Genomic DNA, 14,323 nt, shown 5'->3' on the forward strand with positions numbered 1-14,323 from the left:
AAAGTATGGGGATTGTTGGATGAAAAGAGATAATGGCATAGATATGGCTAGAATGGAGACAAGATATATAGAGTGAAGCAAGTTGAGTTCTTGTGGTAGGTGAAAAGTTGTGTATGGATGGATGCTGTATATGGGTTGAATTGTAGTAGGGACACTAGTAAACTAACTAGTTTATGGCTATGCATTGCAGACAGAGCACACTATTGGTTGCGTAGATGAATGGAATAAAAATGTCGATGGCTTAACTGACTAAGAGCTTGAATGAGAGACAGCAAATGCAAGTGAAATGTAAAAGGATAGGCAAATGAGTAGATGGAAAGGGTGAACCTACCGATGATCAAACCCAACGATCTCACGGAGGGAATATGGCTGGATGGGGTTGAGTGGCAGAGACCAGGACACAGCAGAAGTGGAGGGAATCAGAACTAGCAGAAGGACCCCAAGTAGAAGCGGGCAGTTTGAGAAAGGAGTGAACAAGGAAGATCCTTAAGTGGTTAAGGGCTTTTTCTCTGATAAGACTTGGGTTGGTTTTGTAGATGAAGGAACCTGAAGAGGTGAACCCATCCAAGACAGTGGGCTGAGGAGACACTCTGAGCCTGCCTGACTTCTTTGAGGCTGGGGGGGGGGACTCCAAGGAAAGTTGGTGCTCCCCCTTAGCCCAGCCCCCAATGGAGGTGGAGCTTGGGAGACCCCATTCCCCTCCCAACCTGCACCCACCCCCTTCCTCAACGCCTGCCACCAACTCTTCCCCCAAGGGAAACCCAGGGTTGGCCAGCCCCCATTCTCCCCCTCCCGGCTCCTCCCCTCCCGTCCCTCTCGTCGCCCCTCCCCTTTCCCTCCCGGCCGCCATTGGCCCAATCCCCGCCGCCCCCTCGCGCCGCCGCTCAGTTGAGGAGACAATGGGCGATCAAAGAAGGGGAGGGGGCAGAGGAGGAAGAGGATGGCGCTAGGCGAGGCTGGAGCGGAGCCGTGTGGCGCTCGGTCGGCGCTCGATTAGCGAGCCTAGCGGGAGAGGGGAGCCAGCCTGGGAGGCCAGCGAGGCGCCAGAGCGAGGGACGGGAGTGGTGGCGGTGGCGGTGGCGGCGGGTGCGGGGAGTCAGCGTCGCCGGGGCTGCTGCTGCTGCTGCTGCAGCGGGGGCCGCCTCCTCCTCCCCCCACCCAGCCACCCCCCGCGCCTCGCGAGCAAAGTGTGCGAGAGTGAGTGAGTGTGAGTGAGCCTACGCGTCCCGTTGCGCAGCTCGCTCTGCGCACAAGCACTACCACCACCACTACCGGCGGCGGCGGGCGGCAGAAGAGGCAGCACCAGCACCACACACGGGCACTGGGCCGGGGAGGGGGGGGAGAGCGAGAGAGAGAGAGAGAGAGGGGAGCGCTGTCGAGCGAGGGAGAGACACCGCGAGGAGGAGGAGGAGAGGAGAGGAGGAAAGGCCACGCCAGGCAACAACTGAGACAAAAGTATCTCCAAACCAGCACCCAACTCCACCTTGAGAGGCGGGCGGCCGGGCGGGCGCCTCAGCATGGCTTCCGAAGAACTCTACGAGGTAACAGCCCCCCGCGCTCCCCGCCTTCGGTCCTCCCGTCCCTCTTTTCTCCCCCCCGCCTCACGATTTGAAATTTCTCTCTCTCTCGAGCCCCCCGCCCCAAGATTCCTTGTGCTTCCCCCGTCTTCTTGGCGGGGCCCTGTGTGTGTGTTTGTGTGTTTCCAAATTGCGTCCTCTCTTCTCTCTTTCACCGCCCCCCCCCCGCGCCCTTCCCCAGTTTCGCTAGAGAAGGACGGAAATATGACTGAAAAGGAGGAGACGGTAAAGTGTAGCCATTGGCTTGCGGATATTCTCAGTTTCTTCCTGCCCCCCCTCTCTCCTCAGCCGTCCATAAACCCTTCCCTCCCCCCCAGCACTTTTTTTGGGGGGGGGACTCCACGAGGAGGGAAAGGAAATGGGGCGGATGGGTGCTGGATGGTGGGCAGCAGCGCTGACAGGCAAGACTTGCTGGAGTCTTCTTGCACACGCACACAAAGTGCGCTGCTTCGGGAGTGTGCAAAAAAATGTGTGCCAACGCTTGGCGTGCTCCTTTCGGGGCAGGCCGTGGGGACGGTTTCCCGTTTCCCTTTGGTTGTGTTTTTAAAGTGTATTGACACCTCGAGCCGAAACAGTTTGAGTTAGATGCAAAATATTAAAAAATTGATGATGGGGTTCCAGATTTCCTTAGCAGATAAAAACAAGGCTTTGGGAAAGAGTTTTGGATTCCAAGTGAGTGCTTTGAGATGCCATCCTTGCCTCTCTACTAAAAAATGGCTTTGGGGGTCTTTGGTTTTGCATAGGAAGGAGGATGTCACTTGAACTTTGAATTTCCGGTCTGGTAGTATTGGTTTCACATTCCCAATGTTTTAGGAGACATATTGGGGTTTTGCTTGGGTGCAACTTCCTGGTTCTCATTTTTGTACAGTTTGGGTATCAAGAGTCATGCAACGTCAACTGGAAGTCATAAGCGTTCACTGAAGAAGTAATAGTTTTCTCTTGGTCAGACACACATATGGATTGGTCTGGGACGTGTGTTTTTGAACCATGCTCTAGTTCCACCTGGAAATTTAGGAATCAGAACCTGTCTTGTCATTCCACCAGGAAGAACTTCCCATGAACTGTGGCTTGATCTACTTGAGCTGATGGAAACTAGTTCATACTGATGTTTGTTCTGAATAAGATTGGTACAGAGCAGTGTTTAAGCCAGTAAACCTAGAATCAGGTCCTCTATTGAGAGAGTAGGTAATTCATGACTGTTAGTTTTGCTTTCACCAAGATTTAGCTTCCTTAGACACTAAAGAGAACCAGGCTTGATAGTATTAATGTGCCTAATGTCTTCTAAAGTGAAGAGTTGGAAATCACATGTGGCCAATTAATTGAATATCATCTTTCTTATGTTGGTAGCTTCTGAGGGCCAAATCAGTTGTGATACTTAATAATTTATTTTAACAGTGTTTTAAAAGTCAAAATAGGCTCATGGGACCGCTTCTTTGGGTCATAGCCATGAGAAAAGTAGCCCTAACTGCTGAAAGTCAGTTTTGTTTGGTGGAATGTAAATATGAAGGAAAGTTCAAACTCAACCCCAGTCTCCCATTGCTATAGACCTGGTTGGCATCATGGCTCCATATGGTTCTTCTTTTACAAAATATGGGAATATTTGTTCACCTTAATTTTGTAATAATTTTGGGTTCAGTTATGGTCATGATGGCCAAGGTAATTGACTATATGTGCCTTATCTTGTTCACACAGTGTAATCCCAAGAAGTTACACCCTTTCAGTTCTTTTACATTCAAGGTGTATGTAAACTATGATCTATTAATTTCAGAGATGCATAGGGCTTGTTATGCAAGTTGTAGAAACTGGTGTGTGAGCCACACCAACTGGAAGAATGGTAGGGATGCTCTTTGACTTTAAGAAGCCATATCTTCTAAGAATTATTCCAAGTACATGGATGTGAAACTATGGCTTGGGCTTGAAATGCTTAACTAAGCAAGTTGAGACCTGGTTGAACAAAAGTGTTTCTATCGGTAGTATAGGAAGATCTTTGTATGCATTTAGAAATGGTATGCCATTTAGAAATGCTAGAATTGCTTGATTATCATCTTTGCTATTTACAAGTATCATTGTTATTCGTTCCAACTTTGGAAGAATGAGCATGGTTACAAACCTTAGTTGGAATAAATGTTCATTGTTTGATACCTGCTGACTTATTGTAGAATTCTGCAATAGTATGTAGAATTATTCACAAATGTAAATGCCAAATGAAATGGGTGCTTCCTTCTGTTTTTCTGGAGGGTTGTGATATTGTGGTGTATTTGTTTGGATTTCACTCAAGTTTTAAATTAACTTTATGGTTCTTCTCACCACAATCTTTACTGTTTCCTCAAAACACAAAAACTATCAATCATCAATCAAAGGAATATAAACCTTGACTTCTGGAAGTTTTTAGGAACTGTAATCCCTTTTGTCGGGGAAAGAGAAAACAGTTTGGAATTTCAATAAGCTTCCAATTAAAATGGGGGAAAGTGTTCTTTCTGGTTGAAAAACATGGATTATTGATTTATGAGGAATAATGTGTTTGTTGAAGATACTGTCTTTGGAAAGAGCTCTCTGAAACTCAAAAACAACCTGACAGACTTGCAGATGCTTCCCTACTGAAAAGAACATCCTTGGATAAGCAGTGGTTCGAGTATCATCTCTTTCTCTTAAGTGGATATATTTCTCTTGGAATATTTAATAGATCAATGGAGGATATAAAAATCTAATGGAAAGTAAAGCATCAATGCAGGAGTTTTAAGATGAAAGTCCTATTGGTGGGGAAAAAACTTTCTCTACATTTGATACAGCCTATAAAAACATTTATAAAAGTTTTAAAACAGCATTTGCTTGTGAAACTGGATAAACCTTGAAGTCAGAATGTGATTTCCGCCCATTTTTCTTCTACATTTGTTTGTATGGATTTTTGCTCATAATTAATGGCACCACCAATTTTTCCCTGTTAGGGTGTTGGTCTTCTATGGACTTCCCCTAAACGTATAAGCAAACTCTGTGGCTAGTTGCCTTGGAATAAAATCTTCCTTTGAACCTTAAAAGGTGGAGAAAGTCTAAGTCCAGCTATTTGTGTTCTTGTCTGCTTCAACCAGAACCGAGCAAAAATTCTTTTGATGATGGCTTCTCTAACTGGGATTTTGGAAGCAATAGTTACCTCAAATTATATTATCGGTGAGTTGCAAAATACATTTGCAGTGGTTGTTGATGATTTCAGGAATATGAATTTAAAAAAAATAAGATGTATGTTTGGGGCTTAGGTGGCAAAATATTTATGTGATCTGAAGAGGTATGGGCTTAGGTGGCTATCTCAGTGAGGTATTTCTGTGTGTGGTAGAATGTCATTGGGCTCAAGGTGTCTATGATTTTAATCTATTATCATGTAAGCAAAACCGAGATCAGTATTCTGTGGTTTGGGAAAGAGTTGTGACAGATATTGTAGTAGAATAAACATTGTGCTTTATATGGGAGAAAGTTTGGATTGTTTTATCTTGGGGGGGGTTCAGATTGATTCCAAGGATATTCTTTGCATTCTCTTTGTTGATCTTGTTTTAATGAAGGAGGGAATAGGAATGTTGCTTTAGGTTCCATGTCTAATGCACAAATTCTCTAAGCTGAAGAAACTGGATTTAAGTTATTAATGTCAGTGATATTATGCTAACTTGTATTCTTGCCATGCATTGTCTCCGAGTTTGAGGTTTGCAGTAGGTTATAGTTCTAAAATAGTTATAATAGAAAGATAAAATGGAGGTGAGGAGAATGATGTAAGCTGCTTTGATGTCTCTATTGGGGAAGAACATACCATTGAATTGCAGTAGACTCATGGCAGATCCAGCCACAGGGTTTTCCAGGTAAGAGACAGCAATGGTGATTTAGAGTTGTTGTGCAATGGAAGGCAATGGCAGTTTTCCTTGAACATATCCGATCCAAGTAACCCTGATTAGCTGACCTTGATTAGTTCCCAAGCTCCAACAAACTTAGGCTAAGTTGGACTATTTGGTCTTCTATACTGGGGAATATAAACAAAGGGAATAAAGTATAGAATCCTCATACAACTTTGAAAACCTAAGCTAGGCCATCAAAGGGTTGCCCAAATAAACCTAAAGAATTCTCAGTCCAGGGTTGAGCACTTGACTTGCCAAAGCCAATCTGGTCAAATTAAAACAAAAGTATTTGTTTCCCCCCTACCTTTGGTACTTAATACTAATTATAATCAGTTTATTATTAACTTATTTCATTCTATAAACTGTGAATGGAAGAAATTTCATAACTAGATCTCCTAGCATTTATTCCTGTGATCTCTGGGTGCCTCCAAAATGTTGAGGACTATCCAGTGGAGAGGATGGAAGGAAAGGACTACTAAGAAAGGACAATAGACGTAACTTCCTCCCTGTTGTGTATACTTCTTTCATTAGTATTTTCTCTTTTTGCCAGGGAGCTTATGTGAAAGGAGATGGAGGTTATTTCTGCCATTATTCCCTCTCTAGCTTCACCGTCAAGCGTGTCCCACTGTGTTGTTGAAGGTCTTCTGACACTTAAGAGTAGCTTTTCAGGGCCTGTAAGAGAAAAGAAGGGAGTAAAGGAGACACCTAATCCTAGAATTTCTAACATTCATGGATTGTAGAATCTGTCCCAATTAACTTCTAACAATGTTGAATAATAAGTTTCTGTAATGTGAACTGTTCTTTAAAACTTGTCTAGGGCAATTAATCCTTGAACATCAAGGTTGGTCTATAGCTAGATAATTTTAAAGTGCCATTAAAATGGTAATGCAGCAAAGTCTGTTAGAAGATGATTACAATTATAGTAGGAGGACAATAGGATAAGCTTGATGATGCTTCTAGACCTAACACTAACTGCAGGGTCAGGTGGAAACAATCCTTACTTCTGCCTTTGCTAACAAATGGCACATTAACAAAATTAAAAAGAGAACCTACCACCCAGATGATGGCATTTTTGGCTTCATGGAATATTTTGTCACAGTCAAGTGTAGGACCAGTTGACTAGTGTGCCAACCCTATCCAAGTCATCATTAGGCTTTGTTAATCCCATGGGGGTGGGGGAGAAGAGAAGCAAATTGTTATGCAGCCATTGACAATGGTGTCCTTTGTGCCTTTGTTGTGTAGACTTGGCACATGGATGGAATAGTCAAAATCTCAGCTGAACTGGGAATCTTGATAGAATGGAGAAGAGATGAAGTGTCTGATAGTATGTAGAGTTGACTAGTTAGAAACACGAGGGAGTGATTATTCTGGAGATCATACTGCTAAATTGTGATCATAGTCTGGTCCTATGATTTATGACCAGTGATTACCATTTGATCTGTGTTTTCAGTGAACGAAATTAATGAAGTTTAGTCACTGATATTTGTTTTTTAATTAAGACTTGTATTCTAAGAACTCAAGGTAGACAACTGTATTGCATTCATTGGCAGAGGAAATGTTTAAAAAAACCTCATGACCTAATAGGAACAAAGACATACTGATGGGGAGAGAAGGGAAAGAGCTTTAAAACAAATAGAACTGCAGAAAGTTAGAAGCTTCTATTCAGGAAAGATGGAGGTGACCAGTCCATAGTAGAGAATAAACTTTTCTAGCATGAAAAATGGCTTTAAATGTGGAGGTAAAGAGAATATGTAGAGGGAAATATGAAGGAAAGCATTAATGAAATGTATAGGAGTATACTTGACATGTCAGTTAATTTACACGTTTGCCTTTGTCCACATACTACATCTCCAGTACTTACAAAGTACAAATATGTACTAGCAAGACAGAACCAGTAGCCATTTCAGCACATGTTCATATCCAGATATGCACTGAAGATCTTTCCTTTGCACTCATAGATATGCAAAGTGTTAATTCATATTTAACTGTGGCAAGTGTTGAGAGAGATGTATCCTAAAATGATGCAAGGAGGGATGCAATGTAATAGTTTTTGTTCAGATCAGACCAAAGCCTCTTTAAAAGTGGCAACCAGATTCATGAACTGAAGTACAATGATGACACCATTTGTTACCATAGCCATCTGCTTATTGGGAGTCTGGGCATTGCAACCTCCTTGCAGCTATCTTGAGCAACAGTTGTTAGTGTCCGCAGCGAACAATATATATAAGCTTTAAGCAGACACTGTGTGTTAATGCATTCCATGATGTATAGAAGAGAAAAAACTAGTTGATGTTTAACTCAAGATGAAGTCAGTCCAGAAATTCCAACTGGTTCAGAATGTGGCAGCATGACTATTGCCAGGGACTAGTTTCCAGGAACATCTGTTGTCCCTTTTGAAACAGCTGCATTGGCTGCCAGTCTACTTCCAAATTTCCATTTTAAGTCCTGCTTATGACCTGTAGAGCCCCTCATGACCCAGGACTGGCATATTTGAAGGACCATCTCCTTCCTATATGTCCTTGTGCACCAGTTTATGGTCGTCAGGCCTCCATCGGTTATATAGCCTACCACTTCAGTTGGCCCATGTGGAATCAACCAGGGCTAGGGCCTTTTCCATTATGGTGAGGAGATCTTTGGGAGGTGCTGCAAGGCTTTTTGGTTTGCAAGGGCTTTTGAGGGTGTCTGAATCAGCATCTTTTAATGGGGGTAGGAGGGGAGAGATTTCAGAGTTTTTTTAAAATTTGCTTTTAAACTGAATATTTTAACTTTTACCGTATGATATCTTGAACCGGATGGATGGATGGATACTCTACACAAATGTATGTTGTATAGTAAATTGCATGTATTTTGTATGTGTGTGTGTGAGAGAGAGAGAGATACTGAGTCCAAGTTTATTCTGTCATTTGAACATACTGTTGGTAGTCATTTCTGCTAAAGTTAGGAGGCTGTATGAACATGCATACATGGAGTTATACAACATGGAGCTGACTCTTGTGCAGTACATGAATCTTATAGCTTGTGATGACAAGAGGGGTAGTCTGATAATTGACAGAGATCATGGTGAAAAGGGAGCATGAGAAGGAGATAACTCTTGCTATACTTAAGTACCACACATTTTAGAAGCAGAAGTCCAGGTTGAGACATGTGGCATGAAGCTGAAGTGGTAGTTCTGCAAAAATTGTGTATTAGATGAAGCTAGTAAGCAAGTATGCGAGGGGTTGAAGGAAGAAATATGAATTGGGAAACATTCATATTTCTGAATGGTGATAAAATGTAATGTGGTAGTCCATTGGTGAACAGTTTTTCTGGGTTTTTTTAAAGGCAAAGGTATCCCTTGTGCAAGCACCAGGTCATGTCTGACCCTTGGGGTGGCACCCTCCAACGTTTTCATGGCAGACTCAATACAGGGTGGCCTTACCAGTGCCTTCCCCAGTCATTACCGTTTTACCCCCCAGCAGCAAGCTGGGTACTCATTTTACCAACCTCGGAAGGATGGGAAGCTGAGTCAATATTGAGCCGGCTGCTGGGATCGAACGCCCAACCTCATGGACAGTTTCAGACAGCATTTCTGCCGCTTACCACTCTGCGCCACAAGAGGCTCTTTTTTTTTTTTTAAAGAAAGGACAAATCTGAGATTCTCATTTTCGGATTGTGGCAGCTATGAAGGCAACATTGGCCAAGACACTTCATACTTTGTCATCAAATTAAGGTAGCATTGTAATTTTGTCTTGTTTTGCTCATGTACATTTTTCAGTATGTTAGTAAAAGTTTCTTTCATTTTAATGTGTTAAGAACCTAGAAGACTTCATTTAACTCAAGAGTCTAAATTTTGGAGTGAAATTCTACAAAGATTTAATGAAAATGCTTATCCAGTTTGTGTCACAGGTACAAAATATTTCCTTTAGCCAGTTGTTATACAGCTCATATGCATTTTTCTGTAGTTTCATTGGTTTTGAAACTGAATTGCTCATTTGAAGCTTAATAGGAAAGATTGAGCATACTGGTCTTTTCCACACGAGACGCATGACACTTGCAGCTCAATGTTCCTATAATAATGGTGGTTTTAAAGACTGGGTAGATAGGCTTTCTTCTGTGCTGACAAGGAGTCTGGGGATATAATTTTTATTTAGTGTTTGTATCATATTACTGTTTTATTTTATGATTGTTTTATGGGGGGGTGATGCATTTTTTAAAAATATGTTCCTTCCTTTATTTATGTATGTAAAATGTAAAACACCTCTGTGCCACCTTGCCCAAGCTGATGTTTAAAATATTTCAACATTAAAACATCATTTAAAATAAAAATATTTCTAAAATAATTCAGTAAAAGCCTATAAACACAAAAATACATCAAAAACAGGGAGGAGGGCCAATAGCTATTGGTGATATGCCAAACAAAACAAAGAAGTCTTTATCTGCAGGTGGAAAACAAACTGAATCTTGTCAATACAGAAATGATGCTGCTTGGGAGACTTGATATTCTAGTTGGGGTCTATTTGCCAGCTGGACCGGGGCGGGTCGGCCATTCTCGTGCTATTAGACCTGTCAGCCGCATTTGATATGGTTGACCACGAGCTCTTGGTTCACCGCCTCGCTGATACTGGGATTGGAAGGGTGGCTCTTAAATGGCTATCCTCCTTTCTAGAGAACAGGTCACAGAGGGTCGCTGTGGGGGAGGAGTTATCCGACTCCTTTGCACTCCCATGTGGGGTGCCACAGGGAGCGGTGCTCTCCCCCACGTTATTTAACATCTATATGCGTCCCCTGGCTCAGCTGGTACGGAGTTATGGGCTTGGGTGTCATCAGTACGCTGATGATACCCAGCTCTATCTCTTGATGGATGGCCGGCCAGATCTCCCCCCAGAAAAATTCGCCAGTTGTTTGGAAGCAGTGGCTGGATGGATCAGGAAGAGCCGCCTGAGACTCAACCCCTCCAAGACGGAGGTCCTTTGGCTAGGCCGAAGGGAGCAGGAACAGGAAGCGCGTCTTCCCTGCCTGGACGGGGTACAATTGTCATCTGTGCCCCAAGCCAGGAATTTGGGAGTGATTCTGGATGCCTCACTTTCCATGGAGGCCCAGGTCACTAAGGTAGCCCGGACGGCGTTTCTCCATCTACGCCAAGCTCGGCTACTAGCGCCCTACCTGCCCCCGGAACACCTGGCCACTGTGATCCATGCAACGGTTACTTCTAGATTAGACTTCTGTAACTCGCTCTACGCGGGCCTACCCTTGTCTCTAACCCGGAAGTTACAGCTGGTACAGAATGCAGCTGCACGGGTCCTCACTAAATCATCTTGGAGGTCCCATGTTCAGCCTCTGCTGAAGCAGCTGCACTGGTTGCCAGTTTGTTTCCGGATCAGGTTCAAGGTTTTGGTATTAACCTTTAAGACTATACGCGGCTTGGGTCCTGCATACTTGAGGGACCGCCTATCTCCTTATGCCCCCCGCAGGGCACTTCGCTCTGCGGGTAAGAATCTGCTGATGATCCCAGGACCCCGGGAGGCACGCCTGGCCTCGACAAGGGCCAGGGCCTTTTCGGTCCTGGCCCCTACCTGGTGGAATGAGCTCCCTGAAGAGCTGCGGGCCCTGTCGGAGCTCTCTGAGTTCCGCAGAGCCTGCAAAACGGAGCTCTTCCGCCAGGCGTTTGTCTAAGGCCGGGTGATGGCCCGGGGCTAAGATCGGACCCCTCTCCCCGGAGGGGGGAGGCCAGTACTAGACTGACCTGGTTCCCCAGAGTGTTCCATCCTATGCCCAATTATCCTCCGTTCCTTTCTGCTCATCCAGCGGGCCTGTATGGGAATAGTTTTTTTTTTTTTTTTTTTTTTTTTTTAATCGCCATCATTGTGACTTAGTCATTGTTTTAATGGGGTTTTAATGGGGTTTTAATGGGGAATTTTTAATGGTTAATATATTGTATTTGTATTAAAATATTGTGAACCGCCGCGAGCCGGTTTCCGAGAGCGGCGGTCATACAAATCAAATAAATAAATAAATAAATAAATAAATAAATAAATAAAATGGGGTTGGGCTTAACCTCAATTTCCCTGGAAGGCTGAACCTGGTCCAGGCCTATGTTTAGTAGCCTATATTAAATTATTTAAATATGAAAATAGTTATATTTCCAAAAACCATATGGCAGCTCAAGGGGGGGGGGGGAAAGACCCTGTACCCACCAGGAAATTCTGGGGAGACTTGAGCCTTGCTGCCTGTCCCCCATAGTTACGACCCTGCAGTGGGAAATATTTGTTGGTAGGCTCCTGCAGTTGAAAAGTTGGGAGGTCTTTTTAAACCCATCTTTGCTGTCAGATTCAGGTTTACAGTTGCAAGAAGTTCTGCCTTGCATTTATACTTAATATAAAGGTTTTTGCTTTTCATCTTGGTATGTCCTGTTACACTGATTCGCCCTTACATAACCTCTGTGCTGTTCCAGTGTGCTGTATATGGGGCTACCTTTGGAGTCATCTGTTAGTTTATAGGTATGCCCTATTGTAAATTCTGGATCAGACAAGGTTCTGGCAATGAACTTTAAGGCCATCCATGGTCTGGACCCAGTGTACCTAATGGATTGGCTCTCTGGCTACATTCCTCAAAGAGCCTTACGTTCTGTTACTACCAACTGCCTAGTGATACCTGGCCCAAAGGAAGCTCACTTGACCTCAACAAGGGCCAGAGCTTTCTCCATCCTGGCCCCCACCTGGTGGAACAAGTTCCCGGAGGAGATCAGAGCCCTAGCGAAGCTTAAACAGTTCTGCAGGGCCAGCAAAAGGGAGCTCTTCCGCCAGGCATTTGGTTGAAGTTGACCTGAATTCAGTTCCATTGTCCCCTGAGCCCCCTCCCATAAAAAACACCACCAATATGTCCATCCCACAGGGATGTCAGTACGTTACAGTTAAATGGGTGTTCTTACCATGTTTGAGCCATTATTATATTGTTCTGCCTTTATGATTGTATTGTTATTGTTCAATTTATCATGTTATCTCTACTGTTTTTCTCCAGTTCCATGTAAACCACCCTGAGCCTCAGGGGAGGGTGGTATATAAAATAATAAATAAATAAACAAACAAATAAATCATGCTGGTCTTAAACAATACTAGTGATTACTTTTATGCTTATGGGTTTAATACAGGTTGTTAGTTTTTGCCTTTAAAGTCCTTCATGACATGCATTCTTTTTCCCTGTATGATCCACATACCAGCTGTGTCTCACAATGATGGCTGCTTATTGTCCCTTCCCATTGCATGACATGCTTGATTGCAACCCTTTCTTGAATCTTTTGTTGCCGCCTCAAGCCTGTGTGGGACTTGCCTTAAGAGGTAGAAAGGTGGTGTTCAGGAAGACATGTAAGACAAGGTTTCTCAGCATGGTATTTTTTGGGCTTGGTGGTTAACTTTATTTATCCTATTTGTAAAAGTGTCTGTATAAGATTTCTATTTGCATAAGATGCTGTTGCCGTCTGAAAACAAACTTGTATTTTTGTATATTAACTATAAATGGTAACAGATTGGTATAATGTATGATAGTATCATGAGATTGACTCATGGCCATCAGTCTGCAAGACCTGAGCAAGGCACTTCAGAGGACATTAATCCATAAGGTCGCCATAACTCAGAAATGACTCGATTGCACTTAATACACACACAGTAATATTGAGAACATAAGATTTTCCGAAGCCTTGCCAAATTGTTGGCATATGATTATAATAAAGTTGTAGTAGTAGCTTCCAAATGTGAAAGCACACTTCTGGAAATTTACCAGATATGGTTTTCTGCTTGCAATTATATTCTACAGTTTTTTTTATTTTAAAACTGGTACCCAAATTCATGTATACATCTGATGCTTCTTAAGGCAGCTTGTATATGTGAAAGGAAATGATAGTTATGCTGCGGGAGTTTTGTCCTAGTCAGGTGAAGGGTGGTAATTAACTAAGAGCCAGCTTGCATTTTATACTGCAGCTGTATGTTCTGCATGTGCATTTGATTTTGCTGCAGTGCAACTATTACTCTTGAAGAGAGAGAGACAGCGATATAAGACTCGGAGCTGTGACTAATTGCAGTTCTCCAGCATGTGTCTGTGAGTGCCTGAAGATGCATGTATCTTCTTTCACACTTCGTGCATACAGAACAACAGACACTAAGCATATTTGCAACAATCAGAAGTCCTGAGTAAAGTAGTGATTGGTCCTAAATTTGCATCAACTTAGGCATTGGTATGAGAGTTGATAATCTTTTAGGACTCAACATGAAGTTTTAGATTCGTTCTGAATTCTCTGGTTATGATTTTAAGTCAACTATTGAGACTACTTAATCCCTAATGGCTCCTAAAATCAAAGGTAGAGGGGGAGAGCGATTTTTGTTCTTAGCCACCTGATTTCATTTTGTTCTCATGTTTGTGTTGTTTCACTTTTCAGTAGGGTTGTTTGTAAACAAGTCAAAATCATATTGATAATACATTTCCTGGTTTAATGAAATTGTACTTTAATGGCATAACATGCCTCTATCATAATAGATTAGAACTATTGGGTACCCTGGCTATTTCCAGAAATTTTGAAGCAAGGAAAAATGGGTTTTGCTTATTTTCCTGTGGAAAATTGACATTTTGAAATATGTGCAGTACTCTTTTCATATCAAACAAACTTATTTTACTGTATAAACAATGTATAAAATACATCATTTGTAACAGCATAGATCTATTTGGTATATTTATGAAAATATAAACATACAAATGCCTTTTATCCCAAGCAAAGTTGTAACTTTACCCAATACTACAAAATGAGAGTTACAGATGTCTGCATCCTATCCTATCCTAAAACATGTATATTTAATCTTTGCCATCAGATAGGTAGGAAAATAAATAAATGAAATTAGAAAACAT

At 42.6% G+C, this 14,323-nt stretch overlaps 1 protein-coding gene across 1 annotated transcript in view; it reads left to right on the top strand.

Moving 5' to 3' along the window:
- Window positions 1–909: 909 nt before the first annotated feature.
- CDYL (chromodomain Y like) overlaps window positions 910–14,323 on the top strand; it is a 118,339-nt gene continuing 104,925 nt past the window's right edge. The window contains exon 1 of the mRNA XM_077353104.1: window positions 910–1,541. Coding sequence (XP_077209219.1) covers window positions 1,518–1,541 — 24 coding nt within the window. The 5' untranslated portion in view covers window positions 910–1,517. The remainder of the gene's footprint in view (window positions 1,542–14,323) is intronic.

This window comes from Paroedura picta, chromosome 9 (genome assembly GCF_049243985.1).
Source record: "Paroedura picta isolate Pp20150507F chromosome 9, Ppicta_v3.0, whole genome shotgun sequence".
In the NCBI taxonomy this organism is placed as follows: Eukaryota; Metazoa; Chordata; class Lepidosauria; order Squamata; family Gekkonidae; genus Paroedura; species Paroedura picta.